Source organism: Mytilus edulis, chromosome 12, assembly GCF_963676685.1.
Source record: "Mytilus edulis chromosome 12, xbMytEdul2.2, whole genome shotgun sequence".
In the NCBI taxonomy this organism is placed as follows: domain Eukaryota; kingdom Metazoa; phylum Mollusca; class Bivalvia; order Mytilida; family Mytilidae; genus Mytilus; species Mytilus edulis.
In genome coordinates this window covers 64998301-65024266 of record NC_092355.1, presented here as the reverse complement: position 1 = coordinate 65024266, position 25966 = coordinate 64998301, and the positions used below count along the sequence as shown (strand labels likewise).

General features: G+C 34.7%; 1 protein-coding gene across 1 annotated transcript in view; it reads left to right on the top strand.

Moving 5' to 3' along the window:
- Nucleotides 1–15820: 15820 nt before the first annotated feature.
- The window catches only part of LOC139497774 (prolyl 4-hydroxylase subunit alpha-1-like), a 31293-nt gene continuing 21147 nt past the window's right edge, over nt 15821–25966 (top strand). The window contains exon 1 of the mRNA XM_071286010.1: nt 15821–16057. Within this exon, the coding sequence (XP_071142111.1) occupies nt 15910–16057 (148 nt within the window). The 5' untranslated portion in view covers nt 15821–15909. The remainder of the gene's footprint in view (nt 16058–25966) is intronic.

Sequence of the window (25966 nt, the reverse complement as noted above, 5' to 3'; positions counted from 1 at the left end):
ATTCCCTATTCGTTACCTATTCGTTACCTATTCCCTATTCCCTATTCCCTATTCGTTACTTATTCCCTATTCCCTATTCGTTACTTATTCCCTATTCCCTATTCGTTACCTATTCGTTACCTATTCCATATTCCCTATTCGTTACCTATTCCCTATTCGTTACCTATTCGTTACCTATTCGTTACCTATTCGTTACCTATTCGTTACCTATTCCCTATTCCCTATTCGTTACCTATTCGTTACCTATTCGTTACTAATTCCCAATTCCCTATTCGTTACCTATTCGTTACCTATTCCCTATTCGTTACCTATTCGTTACCTATTCCCTATTCGTTACCTATTCGTTACCTATTCCCTATTCCCTATTCGTTACTAATTCACTATTTCCTATTCGTTACCTATTCGTTTCTAATTTCCTATTCCCTATTCGTTACTAATTCCCTATTCCCTATTCGTTACCTATTCGTTACCTTTTCCCTATTCCCTATTCGTTACCTATTCCCTATTCCCTATTCGTTACCTATTCGTTACTTAATCCCTATTCCCTATTCGTTACCTATTCGTTACTTATTCCCTATTCGTTACCTATTCCTTACTACCTATTCGTTACTTATTCCCTATTCCCTAATCGTTACCTATTCGTTACTTATTCCTTATGACCTATTCGTTACTTATTACTTATTCCTTATTCGTTACTTATTCGATTTTTGATATCCTTCCCCCTTTTTAATTGTTTATATTCTTATGTCTAGTTATAGTTCTAAATTTGTTGAGGTAAAATGACCTATTTATATACAAATAAGTAACGAGGCATCAGTTTAACGGTAAAACGGGTACATATGCGCTAATAGTTTTTTTCACCTCAGAGAACACATAATTACCACCAGAGACATGAAAACACTCGATAATCGATTCATTTCAATTATTCGTTACCTATTCGTTACTAACTCCCTATTCCCTATTCGTTACTTATTCGTTACCTATTTTCTATTCCCTATTCGTTACCTATTCGTTAACTATTCCCTATTCCCTATTCCCTATTCGTTACCTATTCGTTACTAATTCCGTATTCCCTATTCGTTACCTATTCGTTACTAATTCCCTATTCCCTTTTCGTTACCTATTCGTTACTAATTCCCTATTCCCTATTCGTTACCTATTCGTTACCTTTTCCCTATTCCCTATTTGTTACCTATTCCTATTCCCTATTCGTTACCTATTCGTTACCTATTCCCTATTCCCTATTCGTTACCTATTCGTTACCTATTCCCTATTCCCCATTCGTTACCTATTCGTTACCTATTCCCTATTCCCTATTCGTTACCTATTCGTTACCTATTCCCTATTCCCTATTCCCTATTCGTTACTTATTCCCTATTCCCTATTCGTTACTTATTCCCTATTCCCTATTCGTTACCTATTCGTTACCTATTCCCTATTCCCTATTCGTTACCTATTCCCTATTCGTTACCTATTCGTTACCTATTCGTTACCTATTCGTTACCTATTCGTTACCTATTCCCTATTCCCTATTCGTTACCTATTCGTTACCTATTCGTTACTAATTCCCAATTCCCTATTCGTTACCTATTCCCTATTCCCTATTCGTTACCTATTCCCTATTCGTTACCTATTTGTTACCTATTCGTTACCTATTCGTTACCTATTCGTTACCTATTCCCTATTCCCTATTCGTTACCTATTCGTTACCTATTCGTTACTAATTCCCAATTCCCTATTCGTTACCTATTCGTTACCTATTCCCTATTCGTTACCTATTCGTTACCTATTCCCTATTCGTTACCTATTCGTTACCTATTCCCTATTCCCTATTCGTTACTAATTCACTATTTCCTATTCGTTACCTATTCGTTTCTAATTTCCTATTCCCTATTCGTTACTAATTCCCTATTCCCTATTCGTTACCTATTCGTTACCTTTTCCCTATTCCCTATTCGTTACCTATTCCCTATTCGTTACTAATTCCCTATTCCCTATTCGTTACCTATTCGTTACCTATTCCCTATTCGTTACCTATTCGTTACCTTTTCCCTATTCCCTATTCGTTACCTATTCCCTATTCCCTATTCGTTACCTATTCGTTACTTAATCCCTATTCCCTATTCGTTACCTATTCGTTACTTATTCCCTATTCGTTACCTATTCCTTATTACCTATTCGTTACTTATTCCCTATTCCCTAATCGTTACCTATTCGTTACTTATTCCCTATTCCCTAATCGTTACCTATTCGTTACTTATTCCTTATGACCTATTCGTTACTTATTACTTATTCCTTATTCGTTACTTATTCGATTTTTGATATCCTTCCCCCTTTTTAATTGTTTATATTCTTATGTCTGGTTATAGTTCTAAATTTGTTGAGGTAAAATGACCTATTTATATACAAATAAGTATCGAGGCATCAGTTTAACGGTAAAACGGGTACATATGCGCTAATAGTTTTTTTCACCTCAGAGAACACATAATTACCACCAGAGACATGAAAACACTCGATAATCGATTCACTTCAAGGTGCAACGTATACCTCGCGTATTATAAGCGAATAAGGAACGAATAAGTAACAGGGTGTCAGTGTAGCGCCGAAACGGGTAAATATGCGCAAATAGGGTTTTTTTAACTCAGATAACACATAAAAACCGCCAGAGACATGAAAACAATCGATAATCGATGTATGTCAAGGTGCAACGTATACCACGCGTATTAAAAGCAAATAAGGAACGATAAAGTAACAGGGTATCAGTCGAATGCTGAAACGGGTACATATGTTCTGTTAGGGTTATATCACCTCTAAGAGCCGACAGTTACCACCAGAGATACAACAATATTTCTTTTTTAAAGTGCAACGCATAACACACATTTTATAAGCGAATAAGGAACGAATAAGTAACAGGGTATCAGTGTAGCGCTGAAACGGGTAAATATGCGCAAATAGGGTTTTTTCAACTCAGATAACACATAATTACCGCCAGAGACATGAAAACAATCGATAATGATCGATTTATTTCAAGGTGCAACGTATACCACGCGTATTTAAAGCAAACAAGGAACGAATAAGTAACAGGGTGTCAGTCGAGCCCTGAAACGGATACATATGTTCTATTAGGGTTATTTTACCTCTAAGAACCGACAGTTACCGCCAGAGACACACAAATATTTCTTTTTTAAAGTGCCACGCATAACACACGTTTTATAAGCGAATAAGGAACGAATAAGTAACAGGATATCAGTGTAGCACTAATCGGGTACATATGCGCTAATAGGATTTTTTCAACTCAGAGAACACATAATTACCGCCAGAGACATGAAAACAATTGATTATCGATTTATTTTAAAGGTGCAACGTATACCACGCGTATTAAAAGCGAAAAAGAAACGAGTAAGTAACAGGGTATCAGTGTAGCGGTGAAACGGGTACATATGTGCTAATAGTTTTTTTTCACCTCAAAGAACACGTAATTACCGCCAGAGACATGAAAACACTCGATAATCGATTTTTTTTCAAGGTGCAACGTATACCACGCGTATTAAAAGCGAAAAGGAACGAATAAGTAACAGGGTGTCAGTGTAGCGGTGAAACGGGTACATATGCGCTAATAGGTGTTTTCACCTCAGAAAACACGTAATTACCGCCAGAGACATGAAAACAATCGATAATCGATTTTTTTCAAGGTGCAACGTATACCACGTGTATTGAAAGCGAATAAGGAACGAATAAGTAACAGGGTATCAGTCGAGCGCTGAAACGGGTACATATGTTCTATTAGGGTTATTTCACCTCTAAGAACCGGCAGTAACCACCAGAGACACGAAAATATTTCTTTTTAAAATTGGAACGTATAACACACGTTTTATAAGCGAATGAGGAACGAATAAGTAACAGGATAACAGTGTAGCGCTGAAACGGGTACATAGGCGCTAATAGGGTTTGTTCCCCTCTTAGAACACATAGGTACCACCAGAGACAAGAAAACAATTGAAAATCATTTTCTAAAAGGTGCAACGTATAACAAACGTATGAGACGCGAATAAGAAACGAATAAGTAACAGGGTAACAGTCGAGCGCTCAAAACGGGTACATACGCGCTTATAGGGTTAAATCACCCCTTAGAACCCAAATTTACCACCAGTGATAAGAAAACGATTGAAAATCTTTTTTTTTTAATGTGCAACGCATAACACACGTATTATACGCGAATAAGGAACGAATAAGTAACAGGGTATCAGTCGAGCGCTGAAACTGCTACATACGCGCTGATAGGGTTATATCACCTCTTAGAAACGCAATCTACCACTAGAAACAAGAAAACAATTTAAAATCCTTTTTTTAAAAGGTGCAACCTACACCACGCGTATTAAAAGCGATTAAGGAAATCATAAGTAACAGGATATAAACCGAGCGCTGGAACGGGTAGATACGTGCTAATAGGGTGATTTCATCTCTAAGAACACATAGTTTCTTTCCACCAGAGACAAGAACACAATTGAAAATCATTTTCTAAAAGATGCAACGTATAATACGCGTGTTATAAACAAGGTATTAGTCAAGCTCCGAAACGATGTACACCCAGCTAACATATTTTATAGCTGACCATGCGGTATGGGCTTAGCTTATTGTTGAAGGCCATATCGTGACCTGTAGTTGTTAATTTCTGTGTCATTTTGGTCTATTGTGGGGAGTTGCCTCATTGGCGATCATACAACTTCTTCATTTTTATACAAGCGCTCAAAGGTGATTTCACCTCTTCGAACCAAGAACCAGATCTTCAAACATACGAATATAAAACATTTAAAAGGTAGAACGTATAAAAATCAAATAAGAAACAAATAAGTATCTAACATAGAGCAACAGGATCGGTTAAGCTGAAACACATATAAATAGGTCATGAAAAAGGTCATTTTACCTCAACAAATTAAGAACTAAAACCACAAATAAGAATATAAACAATTTAAAAGGGGGAAGGATATCAAAAATCGAATAAGTCACGAATAAGGAATAAGTAATATGTAACGAATAGGTAATAAGGAATAAGTAACGAATAGGTCACGAATAGGAATAAGGAATAAGTAACGAATAGGGAATAAGGAATAAGTAACGAATAGGGAATAAGGAATAAGTAACGAATAGGTAACGAATAGGGAATAGGGAATAGGGAATAAGTAATTAATAGGTAACGAATAGGGAATAGGGAATAAGTAACGAATAGGTAACGAAAAGGGAATAGGGAATAAGTAACGAATAGGTAACGGATAGGGAATAGGGAATAAGTAACGAATAGGTAACGAATAGGGAATAGGAAGTTAGTAACGAATAGGTAACGAATAGGGAATATGTAACGAATAGGTAACGAATAGGGAATATGTAACGAATAGGTAACGAATAGGGAATAGGGAATAGGTAACGAAGGAGGAATAGGGAATAAGTAACGAATAGGGAAAAGGTAACGAATAGGTAACGAATAGGGAATAGGGAGTTAGTAACGAATAGGTAACGAATAGGTAACGAATAGGGAATAGGGAATTAGTAACGAATAGGTAACGAATAGGGAATAGGGAATTAGTAACGAATAGGTAACGAATAAGGAATAGGTAACGAATAGGGAATAGGTAACGAATAGGGAATAGGGAATAGGTAACGAATAGGGAATAGGAATAGGGAATAAGTAACGAATAGGTAACGAATAGGGAGTAGGGAATAGGTAACGAATAGGGAATAGGGAATAGGTAACGAATAGGGAGTAGGGAATAGGTAACGAATAGGGAATAGGGAATAGGTAACGAATAGGGAGTAGGGAATAGGTAACGAATAGGGAATAGGGAATAGGTAACGAATAGGTAACGAAGGAGGAATAGGGAATAAGTAACGAATAGGGAATAGGGAGTTAGTAACGAATAGGTAACGAATAGGGAATAGGGAATAATTAACGAATAGGTAACGAATAGGGAATAGGGAATTAGTAACGAATAGGTAACGAATAGGGAATAGGTAACGAATAGGGAATAGGGAATAGGTAACAAATAGGGAATAGGGAATTAGTAACGAATAGGTAACGAATAGGTAACGAATAAGGAATAGGGAATAGGTAACGAATAGGGAATAGGGAATAGGTAACGAATAGGTAACGAATAGGGAATAGGGAATAGGTAACGAATAGGGAATAGGTAATAGGTAACGAATAGGTAACGAGTAGGGAATAGGGAATAGGTAATGAATAGGGAATAGGGAATAGGTAACGAATAGGGAATAGGGAATAGGTAACAAATAGGTAACGAATAGGGAATAGGGAATAGGTAACAAATAGGGAATAGGGAATAGGGAACGAAAAGGGAATAGGGAATAGGTAACGAATAGGTAACGAGTAGGGAATAGGAAATAGGTAACGAATAGGTTACGAATGAGGAATAGGGAATAAATAACGAATAGGTAACGAATAGGGAAAAAGTAACGAATAGGTAACAAATAGGGAAAAAGTAACGAATAGGTAACGAATAGGGAATAGGGAATTAGTAACGAATAGGTAACGAATAGGGAATAGGGAATAGGTAACGAATAGGGAATAGGAAAAAGGTAACGAATAGGTAACGAATAGGTAACGAATAGGGAATATGGAAGTAGTAACGAATAGGTAACGAATAGGGAATAGGGAATAGGTAACGAATACGTAACGAATAGGGAATAGGGAATAGGTTACGAATAGGTAACGAATAGGGAATAGGGAATAGGTAACAAATAGGTAACGAATAGGGAATAGGTAACAAATAGGGAATAGGGAATAGGGAACGAAAAGGGAATAGGGAATAGGTAACGAATAGGTAACGAGTAGGGAATAGGAAATAGGTAACGAATAGGTTACGAATGAGGAATAGGGAATAAATAACGAATAGGTAACGAATAGGGAAAAAGTAACGAATAGGTAACAAATAGGGAAAAAGTAACGAATAGGTAACGAATAGGGAATAGGGAATTAGTAACGAATAGGTAACGAATAGGGAATAGGGAATAGGTAACGAATAGGGAATAGGGAAAAGGTAACGAATAGGTAACGAATAGGTAACGAATAGGGAATATGGAAGTAGTAACGAATAGGTAACGAATAGGGAATAGGGAATAGGTAACGAATACGTAACGAATAGGGAATAGGGAATAGGTTACGAATAGGTAACGAATAGGTAATAGGGAATAGGTAACGAATAGGTAACGAATAGGGAATAGGGAATAGGTAACGAATAGGGAATAGGGAATAAGTAACCAACTTGACGTCCATTATAGTATAGGGGAGGGTTGAGATCTCACAAACATGTTTAACCCCGCCGCATTTTTGCGCATGTCCCAAGTCAGGAGCCTCTGGCCTTTATTAGTCTTGTATTATTTTAATTTTAGTTTCTTGGGTACAATTTGGAAATTAGTATGGCGTTCATTATCACTGAACTAGTATATATTTGTTTAGGGACCAGCTGAAGGACGCCTCCGGGTAATGGAATTTCTCGCTACATTGAAGACCTGTTGGTGATCTTCTGCTGTTGTTTTTTCTATGGTCGGGTTGTTGTCTCTTTGGCACATTCCCCATTTCCATTCTCAATTTTATTCAGAGAACTAAATAAATGTTCAACTCACAAATTTTAAGGCTTGTTGAAGACCAATACTATTGCTTTTACACGCAATCAAGAGACAAATTTTAATACAACATTTTATATCTTACAACAAAACGTTAAAGCAAATACATAGAATAAAATAAAATAGCATTCTGTGTGTGTTTACTTTTTCACAGACAATTGCCTCTTATATAAATCTATCTGCAAAAAAAAACGTTTTGTGGCTCAAATGATACTGCGTTAGACGGGAAATCAAATTAAACTTTTGAGAGATTGTTGTAAATTATATGAAACAAGAATGTGTCCCTAGTGCACTGATGCCCCATCCACACTATCATTTTCTATGTTCAGTGGACCATGAAAATCGGGTAAAAATCTGTAGTTTGGCATTACAATTAGAACGATCATATCACAGGGAACATGTGTACTAAGTTTCAGGTTGATTGGACTTCAACTTAATCAAATAATACCTCGACCAAAAACTTTAACCTGAAGCGGAACAGACGGACAAAAGGACGGACGAACGGACGCACAGACCAGAAAGCATGCCCATAAATGGGACATAAAACCGACCTGCGACAGTCAAATTAACTAAAGCAAATAAAAGTACACAGATACTAACTTTTGGAATGTCCTTACCCTTCATGTGTCTCTCAGCTTTTAGGTTGTTGTATATTTGAGTAATAGAGTATGAGGCATCACTGATAGTTTTTGCATACAGGTACATAGACACGGGATTAGGAGGTACTGGTTTTGTTTCATTTAACTCCTCTGTCAGCTGACTTCTAATGCTTAATGATATTCTGAAAGCATAAATAAATAACTTTTTGATTCTCTGAAAGCACAAATAAATAACTTTTTGATCTTCTGAAAGCACAAATTAATAACTATGTGAAAGTCAAATAAATATCTTTGTGATATTCTAAAAGCACAACTAAATAACTTTGAGATATTTTGAAAGCACAAAAAAAAATTATATTCTGAAAGCACAAATAAATAACTTTTTTTATATTCTGAAAGCATAAATATAAAACTTTTAGATATTCCGAAAGCGTAAATAAATAACTTTTTTGATATTCTGGAAGCACAAATGAATAACTTTTTGATATTCTGAAAGCACAAATAAATAACTTTTTAATATTCTGAAAGCACAAATAAATAACTTTTTTGATATTCTGAAAGCACAAATAAACATATTTATGCCCCACCTACGATAGTAGAGGGGCATTATGTTTTCTGGTCTGTGCGTCCGTCCGTCCGTCCGTCCGTCCGTCCGTCCGTCCGTTCGTTCGTCCGTCCGTCTGTCCCGCTTCAGGTTAAAGTTTTTGGTCAAGGTAGTTTTTGATGAAGTTTAAGTCCAATCGACTTCAAACTTAGTACACATGTCCCCTATGATATGATCTTTCTAATTTTAATGCCAAATTAGAGTTTTTACCCCAATTTCACGGTCCACTGAACATGGAAAATGATAGTGCATGTTATTTATATATATATATATATATATATATATATATATATATATATATATATATATATATATATATATATATATAGCGTTACCTGTTCTTGGCCAGCACTCATATCCATGTTATTTTTTTCAAGTTTATTGTTATCTTATATATAGTTTTTCATATATAGTTTTGCATATAAGTCAATTGACAATTTTAGCCATGTTGTTCTTTAAATAGATAGAAAAATGATCATTTAGACCAAGTTTGGTTTCATTAGGCCTAATCATTAAACAAAAGAAGGCTTTTTGTGCAAAAGTAAATATACGATCGGCGACGGTTGCTAATTGATGAGAAAAGATCACTTATATTGTTATAATTAGTTAGGTCGGGGCCATGTATAAACGTAACGGATTTTTTCGTATTGTTGAAGACCACACGGTGACCTATCATTACTTAAATCTTCGTCTAAAAATTTCATAATTTAAGAAGAAGAAAATGATATTCCAAAAATAAATGTAGAAATTATTTTCAGTAAAAAAAGTATGAGATCGAATAGTGTCTTATAACTGGTTTTTATGTAAAACAACATAAAGAAATCACAATGATTACCTTTTTAAAACTTCAATTTTTAATTCCTCTTGTCGAATGAATTTATCCATATTTTTCACCAATTTAACGGCAGTCTTTTTGGATTCCTGCAAATTTTCCGTGCACGTGAACAAATGTCCCAGAACACAATATAAATTAAATAAAAAGACGAAAGAAATCCACATTTTGTCCACTATCATCGTTATAAGTAAACTCTTCCGCTACATAAATCTGACAAAAAAATGATTGATTGTTATATTACATGTAATACACTTCTGTGTGTTCGAAGAGACGACCCCACTTAAATTTACCTCTATGAAGGTACTAAGTACAACCAGTCTGGTTAAAGTTTTAACCACATTTTAACAAATATCGAATACATACCGGTATATATCATACTATAAACTCATAATATAATAGTTGTTTGTCGCTTCTGTTTTTTTTTTGTTTTTTTTTGTCTTTTCTGTTATAAGCTATTAAGGTTTGACAGATACAAATATATAATAATATAGGTATAGTCCGTAGAAAAATTAACAGAAATGATATTTTAATCTCAGAAAAGAATTTTAACCTCATTTTTTCAAAATATTTATCAAACTATAATACATTTATGATAGATTTTGGCCTTGATTTATCGCTTCTGCTTCTCGGTCTTTTCTGTTATAAGGTTTGATAGAGAATACTTATATATACATGTAGGTATAGCCCGTAGAAAATTGACACTAAATAATATTCTATTCTGGAAACGATTTAACACTTAACATAGACGGACTATAATATCAAGATATCGTGAAGGTTTAGACGAATAAAGCTTCAGGAAATATTGGTATTTTAAATATTACGAATTATTACTTAGAAAATTTATACATTTACAGATATTATTCATTCTGATTAAATTTTCAAATTAGATGATTTGCTTGAAAGTGACTTGGGAATTCACCATCTGCCAATTGTCTTTGATAAAAGTTTGGGAAATTGGTTTTATTTATTTTGGTCAATAATTACATAATTGAAAATTCCAATAATATTTTACAATGATAATCAAAAAGGGTTGCGCAGAGGAAAGGGCGAAAGACGGAATATGTATATGACTTGTTCAAAAATATCATAATGTGCCTCTGGCTCAGTTTTATTTCGAATAGAAATTGAAATTAGTTCTGCGTTTAAATATAGGAATAAAATGTATTCCTTTTATTATTTCATTTCTAAAATAGGGCCATTTTATTTTTTTTTAAATTCTAAAAACAAATTTTTCCTTTCAATGTATTGCGAATTAATCTATTTATTAGTGCATTTGCATTGCATGTTTTTATTTGGGAGGTATGATTTGTCCACATTTGTTTAAAACAGACCACTACGATGAAGTCAAAGTATTGAAAATAGTATTACACACAAACTATCAATCGATCTTTCACATATATTTAGTTTTACTGTGATTTATTTTACATTTGATTAAAAAAAAAAAAATACCTGTCAACAATTTTAAATTAAGCGTACCAGATGAAGATAATACCAGAAACCGTAGAAATACGCATGGAATATAGTGAATCGGCAAACTTCGGTACATTCCGCTACCCTACATGATTGGTACATTTGCCGAGATTTGCCGATTTGGAGTTTGATAATTCAATATAACAGATTATTTCGTTACTAAATGTGTAAACTTATTTTGTGTAATCTAAAGAAAAGTATGTATCAGGATAACTTGTATTTTCATACTTGAAATCATGCAAATCTGTTAACCTATATATGGTATATTTCTAAGAACAGTTTTGGACACATCAGAACTATTTTACATAGTATCTCATTTGAATATCCGAAATACAGTTTTGTATTTTTCGATTATTGTAGGTAGATTTCCTGGTAGAAAAATAATCAACACAAAACATTAAAAAAGAAGATTAACAGGAAAACCCATTTTCAGTGATATTGTTTGCCTCAAATTACAGCCGAAATTCGGCCTTTTCCCCTAGAGAAAATTCCCAAATTTACAAAAAAAAAGGGCTTAAAATTCCTCCCAATTTTTTTGACATTTTCCCAAAACAGTGATGGCATTGGTAGTAATGTTTGTAAATTTCGTATTCATGTTATTATTTTGATATTAGAAAGCACTTTTGAGATCCAGTGTTCTGATCAGAATCATCATGGTGTTTGTAACACATGTGGTTTTTTAATGCATTAAGTACCATCATTGTTTTGGTTTCTTCCCCCCCTCTGAAAAGTACCTTTCAGGTTGAAAATGTATGACAACCAAAATATGCATGAAAAAACAGTGCAAAAAAGACAGCAAAGTTCAGCAAAAAATCGGAAATGTGTTAAGAATAAAAAATACAAATTTCCCAAATTCAATAAAAAATATGCATTTTTCCCAATAAAAAACGGTAGAGGTAGTTTTGAAAAAAGACAACAATATCACTGATTTTATTATTTTTTTCGGAATCATTTATATTTTAGATTTATATTTTAGATATAAATATATCTTATTATCATTCTCCTCACAATATGCATATAAGTTTACAATAAATGGGTATTTATATTCATGATTTAATCACGTCACTCAAGTCAGGAACCAACAGGTGTAATATCCTTGATAATAATCGATAGTTAAATCTCAATGTCAGATGTTTGCCTGAGGATTTTGTTCTCCTTGTATGTATCATGTACAACATACATGTTTTGAACATCTATATATATGTACAATATTTATCACTAATAAGTAATTTCTAAAATATCAATTATATTGCTTGTAGATTGAGAGATAACGGAACTTCAATATTTGTCGAAGATGGCACATTATATTGCTTCTGTAAGCTGTATGAACTTGTTTTCTCGAGAAATGAATAGTATATGCTATCCACAAGTTTTCCCTGGCTTAGGGATAATATGCATAAAACCACTTAAGTAAAGATATCCAATCAAAGTAATAATGTATCATGGAACATGTAGAACAAATCCACCCGTTCGGAACAAATCTGACTTAAAAAGTGTTATTCATATCAGCTCTTTAAATACCAGGAAAGTCGTCTGATATGTAAATTTACTTCGTGACAAATCGGTCGATCCGTACCTCCATCACGAGGGTTTGCCGATAGGTAATTTTACTGATTTTGTCTTTTTCCAGATTGTGACATTTTGACTGAGTGTGCAATATACATGTAGTGTATCACGAAGTGAATTGATGACCCCCCCCCCCCCCCCCCCCACCCCCCCCCATTGATAATAAGACATTGAAAATAATGTATATACTAGCTAGAACCTGATGTTCTGTGGTTGTCGTTTTGACGTTTTTGACCACTGATGTTCTGTAGTTGACGTTTGCTGCTGTTCGGTCTGAACCAAGATTCCGTATTAAAGGCCGTACAGAACATTGACAAATTATAGTTTACTTTACAAGTTGTGACTTGGATTGAGAGTTGTCTCATTGGTACTCATACCACGTCTTCTTATATCTATATAGTTATATGTACATGTTTGTCACATTAGTTGGGTTTTTTTTTTCTCTTCTAAAAGTGATAATTGATTTGTGTTCATTTCCCGTACCTGATAATTATACCAAGAACAACAATATGTTATTTACTTGCTATCAATATATTATTGTTTCGGTTAATATAATACTAATGAATTCATATAATAGTAGCTTTGTTTCGATGTTTCCATACGGTTACTGGCAATAATGAATATAAATGAGGATGTGGATCTTGTTAACACAATATAAAATAACCGTTCAGGTCTAAAGAAAAATCTACTATGAAAAATATGACAAAAAAAATAAATAAAAAGAGAATAGTGGTGTGCTGAAATAAAAATAATATTGAACGAAAGAAAAACTATATAAATAATAGAAACAAATTATTTAAATCATTAAAGAATAAGAAATGAAAGACCCCCCATCAAGCCCCTCACAAAAAAATAATATACCCAACGGCAATACTTACAGACTACAACCACCTGACATCGAAAACCGGAAGACATTTTTTTTTTTTTTCATTTTTTTTATTTTAGGATTTTGCATGATGTCTGTCCGTAAATTATTAGTATTCGTAATAATAACAGTGAATATTTTCTCTTGTATTGGAATATTGTTTACGTGCACACAACATTTTGAAGATTCTAAGAGGATAGCATATAATCTATCGGAATACATAGCATCTTTAAACGGTTATAACGAGTTAAAAAGGTAAATAAATAATTATATTATACAGTGACGGATTCCTTGGGGAGAGGCGAGAGGACTCTCTTTTTTAATTAAGTTGGTCAGCTCACTCTCCGACTATCACGACAAGCCAAGTTACTTTTATTTTCATGGGAGTGAAGCACTGTTTAACTGTGACAAGATATTTCATTTACATACTTTTTAATTTTTGATATATTTTGATGAGGTGCATTCAATACTCTTCCACCAAATTGACCATTATTCCGACGAAGCGGAACATATTCGGACATCTTTTTGCATTTTTGCGCCTGTCCCAAGTCAGGAGCCTCTGGCCTTTGTTAGTCTTGTATTTTTTTAATTTTAGTTTCTTGTCACGGTACAATTCGGAAATTAGTATGGCGTTCATTATCACTGAACTAGTATATATTTGTTTGGGGGCCAGCTGAGGGACGCCTCCGGGTGCGGGGGTGTCTCGCTGCATTGAAGACCTGTTGGTGACCTTCTGCTGTTGTTTTTTCTATGGTCGGGTTGTTGTCTCTTTGACACATTCCCCATTTCCATTCTCAATTTTATCTTGAAAACATTTTTTCTGGTGTACGGGAGATAACTCCCATAACAATAGACGTCGATTTTCCCGTTTTCCGCTAGAGGCGTTCATTTACGTACCTCTCACCTTAAATAACTTTGGTTTGTTTAAATAACATTGAAACAGGAGCTATCTTCTTACAATCGGCCGAAAGTTCCAGTGATGAAAGAATCAAGCAATTTTGAAAATATTAAGCAAAAAATATCCCAGAAAAACTCTCTGCCTAACAATCATATTTTTAAGTTATCTTCATCCTGGGTAAAAGATAGTACGTTTTTCGTTTTTGAATGTCTGGAAGATTATTTTTGCAAGAGTTAAGTAAATTACGGGGTTAGCTCCCCTTAATTGTTTATTTCTAATGCATTTGTTGTAGAATATCAGAACAGTAAAATGACAAGAATGTTATATTTGTGCAACATTATACAATTTGAACATACATTAATGTTTTCTTGAATGGGTTTTTCATATTTTCACCACCGTCTGATTCTTAGGCAGAATTTCACTTCTTAATTGAAAAATCATAACCTTTGAAAAACGACACGATAGAAACTTTATTTCGATTAGATATTGAAACAATTTCGGACGTTTTTATAACCCCATTATTTAATTAGAGAAGCAATGTAATTTATGCTTTCGTTCACAGAATTTCAGAGAGATTAAAGGATCAAATATCAGAGGAATGTAACAGAAACACAACAACACTTCCTAATCCTGTTTCTATGTACAAATATGCTAGAACAGTCAACGAAGCTGTAAGTCCAATCAGAGATATAATTAATAAGACAGACGATGTTTTACTAAAAGGTAATTATTTTTAAAACGATGTGGTTATAATATGAAAATCAATGCTTTTCATTACCGTCCAAACTTTGTAAGTGCCAAAATCAGACCATTTTTTTATAAATTTTTGCAAGTAGTTTTCGTAAAAAGACCCCCCAAAAAAGTAGATCTCACTCCCCGTCTCATTTTTTTAAACAAAATCTGAATAAATTGTTTTTGTTTGACATTTGAATGATTTGGTATGGCGTTGAGATAACTTTCTATTATATTGACAGCATGTGTTAAATTTGTTTGCTCGGCGAAGTAAATCGGCAGATTTCGCTACCTTATTGTATCAGATTTCCAGAAGTCTTTCTACGTCATAATAAATCGGCAAATCTCGGCAGATTCCTCTACCCTTCAGATTGTTATATATGCCGAAGTGTGCCGAAGAGCCGTTGCCTGAACGTTGTATACTTAACCCTTTATTGATAACTCCCAAATCATTAAGCTCAAATTGGTGCTACGGGATCGTTTTGAACATGCAGACTATTGTGCGATTTTGATCTTTGAACGCTGTGACTGTGAGATCAAACACTTCAACGTACAAAACACAGCACAAATAATTTTGCTGACACCTCGTTCATTTTGATATACATTTAAGTAAATGAAAACACTTTTTGATATCTAGACAGAAGAGGCTACAAGTAACCATTCTACAGAATTATTTAGCAAAATTTCACATTTTTTACAGAAACAATGACATCATTCATTTCAAATTTACCGACGGGAGCAGACTTAGAAGGTGTTCTACTGTCATTCGTAAGGTTACAAAACACGTACAACGTATCGTCACGTGACATGGCTAGTGGTTACATACTTGGAATTAAAGTGCCAACTTTAACAGGTAACATCACAATTTTTTTGTTTAACAAATGGATAATTGTTTGTATTCTTTCATAATTTCAAGTGTTAAGAGTGACAAAGCTATACATTGTATCTATATTCAGAGATTTACCTGTATAATCAAACTTAAGAGAACTCTTAAAAGAAAGGTTGGCATGCCTTTTTTAATTTATTTGTGTCGTTTGTTTGCTGTCTTGTTGATGTATACCCGAAATCTCACCATGCAAGTGACATACCGTTTGATAAATACAACATAAAAAAGAAGAACGGGAAATAACTGTCATGTTCCTGATCCAGTAAGTTGGTTTAGCGAATGGGCTCAAAAATGCGCCATATTGTGTTGGGCAGCTGATATTGTAAGTTCTAGTTTTAGCCATGGCGACCATCTTGGTTGGTTGGCCGCGTCACTGGACATATTTTTTAAACTAGATCTAGTCACTTGTTTATGTACAAACGTATAGAGATTTAAATTCACTGTCTGTAAATTTACAACATATTAACAGTAGAATTAATAGGCATTATGAATACTTTTTACAAAATTATTTTACACATCTTGAACAATAAAAAGTATTCATAATGCCTATTAATTCTACTGTTAATATGTTGTAAATTTACAGACAGTGAATTTAAATCTCTATACGTTCGGCCGTTTTAGGCTATATTCTCACAAATTAGAGACAACCCAGTTCTCGTTATTTGCTGTTTTGTTGTTTGTTTGTTTAAAACTACGATAAATTCACAGTAATCTACACATGATAGTACTTAGTTTTCAGTCAGTATCACAGACACGTAATATAAATGCGGTGGTTGGAAAACAGTGCGTTGTACAAAAGTACACACGAATGCTTCTGTGAACATTTCATTTCAGGTTATTCATAGTGCTTACGTGTTGAACAGAAATTCTTTTTAAAATAGTGAAGACATTTTATATAATATCATTGTTCAATCAAAGTACATCTGAAAGACAAGACAGAATTTTGCTTCCGGTATCATGAATTTTAATTTCGTTTAGGAATGTTGTTCCTTTTTATTTTGATGATAATTACTCAAAATCATTAGAAAATCTAAGACTCCGTTTCCAATAACAATAAAGATCGATCATTTCTGAGATCGCCGATCTTTAGTATTGCAAAAATGAGAAAGGTCGATCTTCAATCGGACGTAAACATTCCATCCCCATGCAGACGTAGTTTTAAAAGAACGATTTTTTTATGAACCGATTTTTCTTCAAGTGAAAACGCTTTAGATACATCGCGATCGACTTTTCAATCAATCAATCGATATAAAATTCCAGGTGTTTTATGTAGATATGAAAATAAATCTGCGCATGGTCAGTTTAAAAATGTTTTCAGTGTTTATTCTCAAATGATTTGACAAAACGTGCCTTGGACATAATAAAAACCAAATTAATATATTCGACGTTGTTTGCGTCATTCTTCTGAAAATATATTAATAAAAAAAGAAAATGTGGTATGAATGCAAATAACAAAATGCTCCACAAATGACCAATTGACACTGGAAATATTAACTATGGGTCACCGTACTGCCTACAACAATGAGCAAATCCCATACCGCATACACAACTATAAAAGGTCCCGAAAGGACAAATGTAACACAATTCAAACTAGAAAATAATAAAAAAAAAATTAATGAAAAACAAATGTGTGACTCTTTTGCAAACAACAACCACTTTAAATTACATACTCCTGCGTTGAGACAGGACCCGTTACAGTGCTCGACTGATACCGTTACTTATTCGTTCCTTATACGTTGAAACACATTGCACCTATTACGAAACAAATCTTTTAAATTGTTTTCTTGTCTCTGGTGTTAGCTATAGGTTCTTAAAAGTGAAATATACCTATTAGCGCGTAGGTTCCAGTTTTAGCGTTAGACCGATGTCCTGCTACTTATTCGCTTACAATATGCTTGTTATAGGTCGCGCCTTTTTTGTTCTTGTCTCTGATGCTATATAATGGTTCTAAGAGATAAAATAACCCTATTCTAAGGCGTAAATACTCTTTTCAGTGCTCGACTGATGCCCTGTTACTTATTCGTTCCATATTCTCTTACTATACGTGTGATATTCGGTGCACCTTTTTAAAACAATATCTTTTCAATTGTATTCATTCAGTATGTTTTTTTCTGCAGATTACTCATCTTCAAACGAAATGAGCGTTATAAGTAATTTTTTTCTGACAATTCTTTTTTTTTTAATTACTTATGACATGTTAATCAAATATAATATTAATAAATGCAGAAGCATATAATTATCTAATGAACCAAATATTTCCTTATTCAATTTTTTACGATTTTTTGTCAACGAAATGGTTAGGCTGATTATTTTAGATATGCAATGTATACTAAATGTAAACGCACAAGTTCTTTTAAAAAGATCGAAAACGCGAGATGCTCTTCAGAGATCGATTTTATTCAATTCCGTGCAAGTATAAACGGGGTTTAATTAACACCATTTCTGTTTTGATCACTCATCCTTAGGCATCTATGAATATCGAAATATTCCGTAATGAGGGCCCTCATGGGGTTTTTGATTATGTGATTAATTGACCGTTTTTTTAATGATTATTTGATTATTAAGCCAAATATTTCATGATTATTTGATTACCTAGGACTGTATTTTTAGTTTATGATTATTTGATTACTAAAGATAAGCAAATATTTAATGATTATGTGATTATATTGGCAAAAAAATGGTGATTACGTGATTACTAGGACCCCCCATGAGGGGCCTCCGTAATGTTGCTGGAAACTCAGTCTATTTCGTTTCTTTACGGTCATTTTTGTGTATTTGTTGTTGTTAGATTGCTGTATAGTTGACTCTCTTTTCATTCTCATATGTTATCCAATTCTGGAACATGTCTATTATTTAAAAACAATTTTCATTTTTTTCTTGGCAAATTAACCTATCAAAACGATTGTCACTCTCTCCATCGGCTCAAAGAGGAATAACTCTAATAAATGTTTCCAGTTCGCGGAAACCGCGACGTCATAAAACCACTGGCAGATGGCAGTTAGGTCCGCTGCTGTATGCCCTGAGGTAATCGGTGCCCTCAGGTAATCGTGGCAATAGTGCCCATTTGCGTAGTAATAACATGATCTAAAAATAGAATAAACTAAAAATACATCATTGTACTTTCTATTTCGACTGACAGTATATGTGCGAAAAATAGGAGAAAACAGGAACACATACAATTTTTTACAATAAGTTACGACAAATAATTCACGAAAAAGAAATCAAATATTTGGTTTATTTGTGATCATTGCAACGTGAACAGATATTTATTTAGTGAAACGTAAATGACTTAAAATAATTAAAAAGAAAACACTTTTTGAATGGCGATTTAAACTTTTATAATAATAGTTGTCAAAAACTGGTTTCATAGAGATTTGTGTAAATAAATGTATATACAATTATTTAAACTAACTATTAAAGAATAAAAGTTATCCACACATGCCTAAGGCAGCAAACATTTGATTTTCGGGGGGGGGGGGGGGGGGGGGGGGCGGCTATGGATTTTTTTTCCTTCGGCGAAAGACAATATTTTTTGGAGACAGGTCGAAAACATTTTTTTCTTTCATTTCAATTTTAGCATTACATATAGTGGCAGAACAATTAGAAGCAAACCATAGCCCCCCCCCCCTGAAAATGAAATGAATGCCTAAGTTTCGTGAATGTCCTGTTGAAAAGTATTCTATCAATTATATCAAAGTATATTAAGCAAAGCATACATTTATAGATCCGTATTTTACTCGATTGGCTTTAAAATACTAGTAGTTAATAATATATGACACTAACATATGGACAGATTACGCATATATTGATTTTGGTTACTTCTTTTAAAGTAACATATATAAGTAGAAAATGATAACATTTAATAGATAGGTTATTGAAAATCAGTCCATCTTGTCCGACTGCATGAGGGGCAGTGGCGGATCCATCCATTTAAAAAAGGGGGGTTCCCAATTCAGGACACAAGGAGGGGGTTCCAACTATATGTTTCCATTCAAATGCATTGATCTAAAAAAAAAAAAGTGCCTATACTCAGAACACCCCTGGACCCGCCACTGTCCATTGTTCAACTACTAAATTGTCTGTTTTACTTACTAGTACACTTGGTACAATAAAAAACCTGATAATAAATTGTTCAAATAAGGCCCTTGAAAATAGTGGAATTAATTACTTTTGGAGTGTCAAAAAATTGCATGCATATAATGGTGATTTTAAATCTGTTCAAAGTTTAGATTTTTCTACTCTATATACCACTTTGCCTCATATTATTATTAAGAAAAAATTCACATCCCTAATTAACTGGACATTTAAAAAGTCGGAATGCGAGTACATATGTTCAAACTCTTTGCGATTATTTTTTAGTAGCAATAAACAAAAGAACTATGTCAATTGGACATGCTTTGATACTATTTATGCGCTTGAATTTTTATTTGATAACATTTTTGTTCGCTTTAGAGATTCCGTATATCGTCAAGTTATTGGAATTCCAATGGGGACTAACTGTGAACCAATTATTGCGGATCTATTTTTGTATTGTTATGAGTTACAATTTATGACTTAAATTAGCAAAGACCCATCAAAACAATATTTGATACAAAAATTTAACAATACTTTTAGATATTTGGATGATATATTGGCTCTCAATAATAACGACTTCCGTATGTATAATAAAGAAATTTATCCTGTAGGACTTACTTTAATTAAAGCTAATGATAACAATGGCCACTGCCCTTTCCTCGATCTTGGTATCTATATCATAAACGGGAAGATTAATACAAAAATTGTTGATAAGAGAGATGTTTTTTCATTTCCTATTGTTAATTATTCATTTGAAGATGGTGACGTTCCCTTGTCATCATCTTATGGTGTTTATATATCTCAACTTGTACGCTTCTTTCGTGTATGTAACAACGTATTAGATTTTAGCGAGAGAAATTTATGTATTACTAAAAAATTATTACACCAGGGTTTTCGATATCACAAACTGGTCAAAACATTTACTAAATTTTATCATCGGTATAAGGAAATAATTCGTAGATTTAACTCAACATGCAGACATCTTATACGTTCAGGTATTTCACATCCAATTTTTTATGGAAATATTCTATATAAAGAACAAAAATGTCAGTATTCTCCTCAGAAACTAACAAAACCTTTAAATAGACTTATTAAAAAGGGATATAGTTACGATACTGTTGTCAGGTCATTAAAGATTGCATATTTTGGCTTTAATATTGATTCACTGATAGAGTCTTTGAATCGGAACTAAACACATCTATTTCTAAAAAAAACAGTTGTTGGCATGACACGGGTTATGTTCTTCTCATATATTTTATGATAGTATAATACTAAATCCCTAACGGGAGGGATTGTGCCTGATATTCATATGATGAACACATAATCTTTCAATCAGTTTAATTGAGGTCTGGAGCTGGCATGTAAGTTAACTGCTAGTAGTCTGTTGTTATTTATGTACTATTGTCATTTTATTTATTTTCTTTTGTTACATCTTTTGACATCAGACTCGGACTTCTCTTGAACTGAATTATAATGTGCGTATTGTTATGCTTTTACTTTTCTACACTGGCTAGATGTATAAGGGGAGGGTTGAGATCTCATAAACATGTTTAACCCCGCCGCAATTTTGCGCATGTCCCAAGTCAGGAGCCTCTGGCCTTTGTTAGGCTTGTATGATTTTAAATTTCAGTTTCTTGTGTATAATTAGGAGTTTAGTATGACGTCCATTATCACTGAACTATTATGCATATTTTTAGGGGCCAGCTGAAGGACACCTACAGCTGCGGGAATTCTCGCTACATTGGAGACCCATTGGTTGCCTTCGACTGTTGTCTGCTCTATGGTCGGGTGGTTGTCGCTTTGACATATTCACCATTTCCTTTCTCTATTTTAATAACTATGTTTCTGATCTAATTTTGTATTCTATAAACGGCATCTATATATTTACACTACAAATCTACAACTCTCAGTCTATGGCTACACGTGCTGATCTTATCTATATTCATGCATAATATTCATTAGCTGTGTATGAGTATCAAAATCGTATCATACGCGATGATGACCAGCCAGTACATACTAAAATGATTTTATTCACCATTATTAAAAAAGAGAAACATTGCAGTACGAACAGTAATCTATTTGTTTTTTCATTTGACATTACTTTGAAAGTAACGTAGTTACAAGCACAGGTTTTACAGTATATAACTGCTTTTTTAGAATGTTAATTGTCTTAATCAATCTTATTTGAGAGATGTTGGATATTTTCAAGGAAAAACCTCACATCTCCAGTGGACTTTTGTACATGGTCAGATAATCTTAGGTCATCTCTAAATTACTGTGTATTTCCTGTATCTCAGATCATATCTATGATTGCTCACATGGTGAGGCTACCTCAGGTCACCTCTGTATGATTGAACATTGTGAGGTTACCTAATATTACCTCTGTATTGCTGTACATGGTGAGGTTACTCTGTATTACTGCACATACTCGTATTACCGTATGGCGGGTTATTTTCGCGGGTGTAAAATTTCGCGATTTTCATTGAAAAGGGTATACGAAAAATTTTGGCGGTTATTATTTTGGCGGATTCAACATTTTTAGCATTACCTTTGCATGTACATTTTTAAATTGGCGGAATTTATTTTGGCGATTTTGTTCTATCCGCGAAAATTTACACCCCGCGAAAATAACCCGCTATACGGTACCACATTTTGTATAAACTTTACAAAACACTATTTTTTTAGTTTTCCTCTGCGCACTTCTGCATTTCTATACATGGTCAAGTGCACATGTTAACTAATGTCATTTCTTAACTACTGTATATAAATATGTAACCTCAGAATACCCCTGTATGTTAGAATATGGTGAGGTTACCTAAGGTCGCAACTTCATGGTCATTGTACCAGCTGCATGTTACCACAGATAAACTTTGCAAAACGCTAATTTTCTACAAACCTCAGGTGACCACAATTGAATGTTCATAACTCCCTTCGTCAGCTTAGTCCCTCCAGATAACATCTATGTTATTTTTTTTCACGGACAGGCTACCTCAGGTCATCTGTAAATTACTGTACATGACAAGGTTACCTCGGGTCATATGTAAATTGCTATACATGACCAGGTTACCTCAGGGAACCACTGTACTACTGTGCATGGTAAGGTTACCTCAGGGAACCATGGCACTACTGTGCATGATGATCGGGTTACTTAAAAGAACCATTGTTCTACTGTGCATGGTCTGGTTACCTCAGGGATCCATTGTACTACTGTGCATGGTCATGTTACCGAGGGAACCATTGCATTACTGTACATGGTCAGGTTACCTCAGGGAACCACTGTTCTACTGTGTATGGTCAGGTTCCCTCAGGGAACCATTGTACTACTGTGCATTGTCATGTTACCTCAGGGAACCTTTGTACTACTGTGCATGGTCAGGTTTCCCCAGGGAACCATTGTACTATTGATATGGTCAGGTTACTTTAGGGAACCATTGTACTACCGTGCATGGTCAGGTTACCTCAGGGAACCATTGTACAACTGTGCTTGGTCAGGTTACCTCAGGGAACCATTGTACTACTGTGCATGGTAAGGTGCCTCAAGGAATCATTGTACTACTGTGTATGGTCAGGTTACCTCAGGAAACCATTGTACTACTGTGCATGTTCAGGTTACTCAGGGAACCACTGTGTAACTGTTCATGGTCAGGTTACCTCAGGGAACCATTGTACTTCTGTGTATGGCTATGTTACCTTAGGGAATCATTGTTCTACTGTACATGGTCATGGTACCTCGGGGAACCATTGTACTGTTGTGTATTGTGAGTTTACCTCAGGGAACCATAGTACTACTGTGCATAGTCAGGGAACCTCAGGGAAAAATTGTACTACTGTGCATAGTCAGGTTACCTCAGGGAACAATTGTACTACTGTACATGTTTAAGTTACCCCAGGAAACCATTGTAATACTGTGCATTGTTAGGTTACTCAGGGAACCATTGTACAACTATGCATGGTCAGGTAACCTCAGGAAAACATTGTACTACTGTGCATTGCCAGGTTACTTCAGGGAACCATTGTACTTCTGTGCATTGTCATGTCTCCTCAGGGAACCACTCTACTACTGTGCATGGTCAGGTTACCTCAGGGAACCATTCTACTACTGTGATGGTAAGGTACCTCAGGGGATCATTGTACTACTCTGCATTGTCAGGTTAATTCAGGAAATCATTGTTCTACTGTGCATGGTTATTTATCCTCAGGAAACCATTGTAATACTTTGCATTGTCAGGTTACTCAGGGAACCACTGTTCAACTATGCATTGTCAGGTTACTCAGGGAACCACTGTTCAACTATGCATGGTCAGGTAACCTCAGGAAAGCATTGTACTACTGTGCATTGCCAGGTTACCTCAGGGAACCATTGTACTACTGTGCATGGTAAGTTTATCTCAGGGAACCATTGTACTACTGTGCATTGTCAGGTTTCCTCAGGAAAAATTGTGCTTCTGTGCATGGTCAGGTTACCTCAGGGAACCATTGTGCTTCTGTGCATTGTCAGGTTTCCTCAGGGAACCATTCTGTTATCTATTTGTTTTATGTGTTTGGACTTTTGATTTTGCCTTTTGATTTTTGATTTTCCTTTTTGAATTTTCCTTGGAGTTTAGTATTTTTGTGTTTTTACTTCTACTACTGTACATGGTCATGTTACCTCAGGGAACCACATTACTACTGTGTATGGTCAGGTTACCTCAGGTTACCTCAGGGAACCATTGTACTATTGTGCATTGTCATGCTACCTCAGGTGACCGTTGTACTACTGTGCATGGTCAGGTCTCCCAAGGGAATCATTGTACTACTGTACATGATCAGGTTACTGCAGGGAACCATTGTACTTCTGTGCATTGCCAGGTTACCTCAGGAAACCATTGTACTACTGTGCATGGTAAGTTTATCTCAGGGAACCATTGTACTACTGTGCATGGTCAGGTTACCTCAGGGAACCATTGTACTACTGTGCATTGTCAGGTTTCCTCAGGGAACCATTGCACTACTGTACATGGTCATGTTACCTCAGAGAACCACTGTACTACTGTGCATGGCCAGGTTACCTCAGGGAACCATTGTACTACTGTGCATTGTCATGTTACCTCAGGGAACCATTGTACTACTGTGCATGGTCAGGTTTACCCAGGGAACCATTGTACTACTGTACATGGTCAGATTAGTTCAGGGAACCATTGTACTTCTGTGCATGGTCAGGTTACCTCAGGGAACAATTGCACTACTGTGCCTGGTCAGAATACTTCAGGAACCATTGTACTAATGTGCATGGTAGGTTTCCTCAGGGAACCATTGTACTAATGTGCATGGTCATGTTACCTCAGGGAACCACAGTACAACTGTGCATGGTCAGGTTACCTCAGGGAACCATTGTACTCTTGTGCATGGTCAGGTTACCTCAGTGAACCGCTGTACAACTGTGCATGGTCAGGTTATTCATAAAGATAAACAAGAATGAGATTAACAGATAATTTAGTAGACTGAATTTTTTTCTGAACTCATTTTTTTCTGTTTGTTTATAGGTTTTATGGTGAATGGAAACATAAATATAGACTTTTTAAAAAATCTTGCATCTTTTTGGGATATCATTCCAGGAAAATAGAAGGATATCATGTTTACTTGAAGTGGTGAGGTCTAGTAAAAATAGCAAACAGACAGTAGAAAAAAAATGAGTTGACTTCACGATTGCGTAACGTTTTATTCTTCGTGGCATTACCCCCTTTTTTCAATTAAATCACAATTTCACTTTGGTACATACATGATATGAACATGATTTTTTTTCTAAGATCAGCTGTTTTGCAT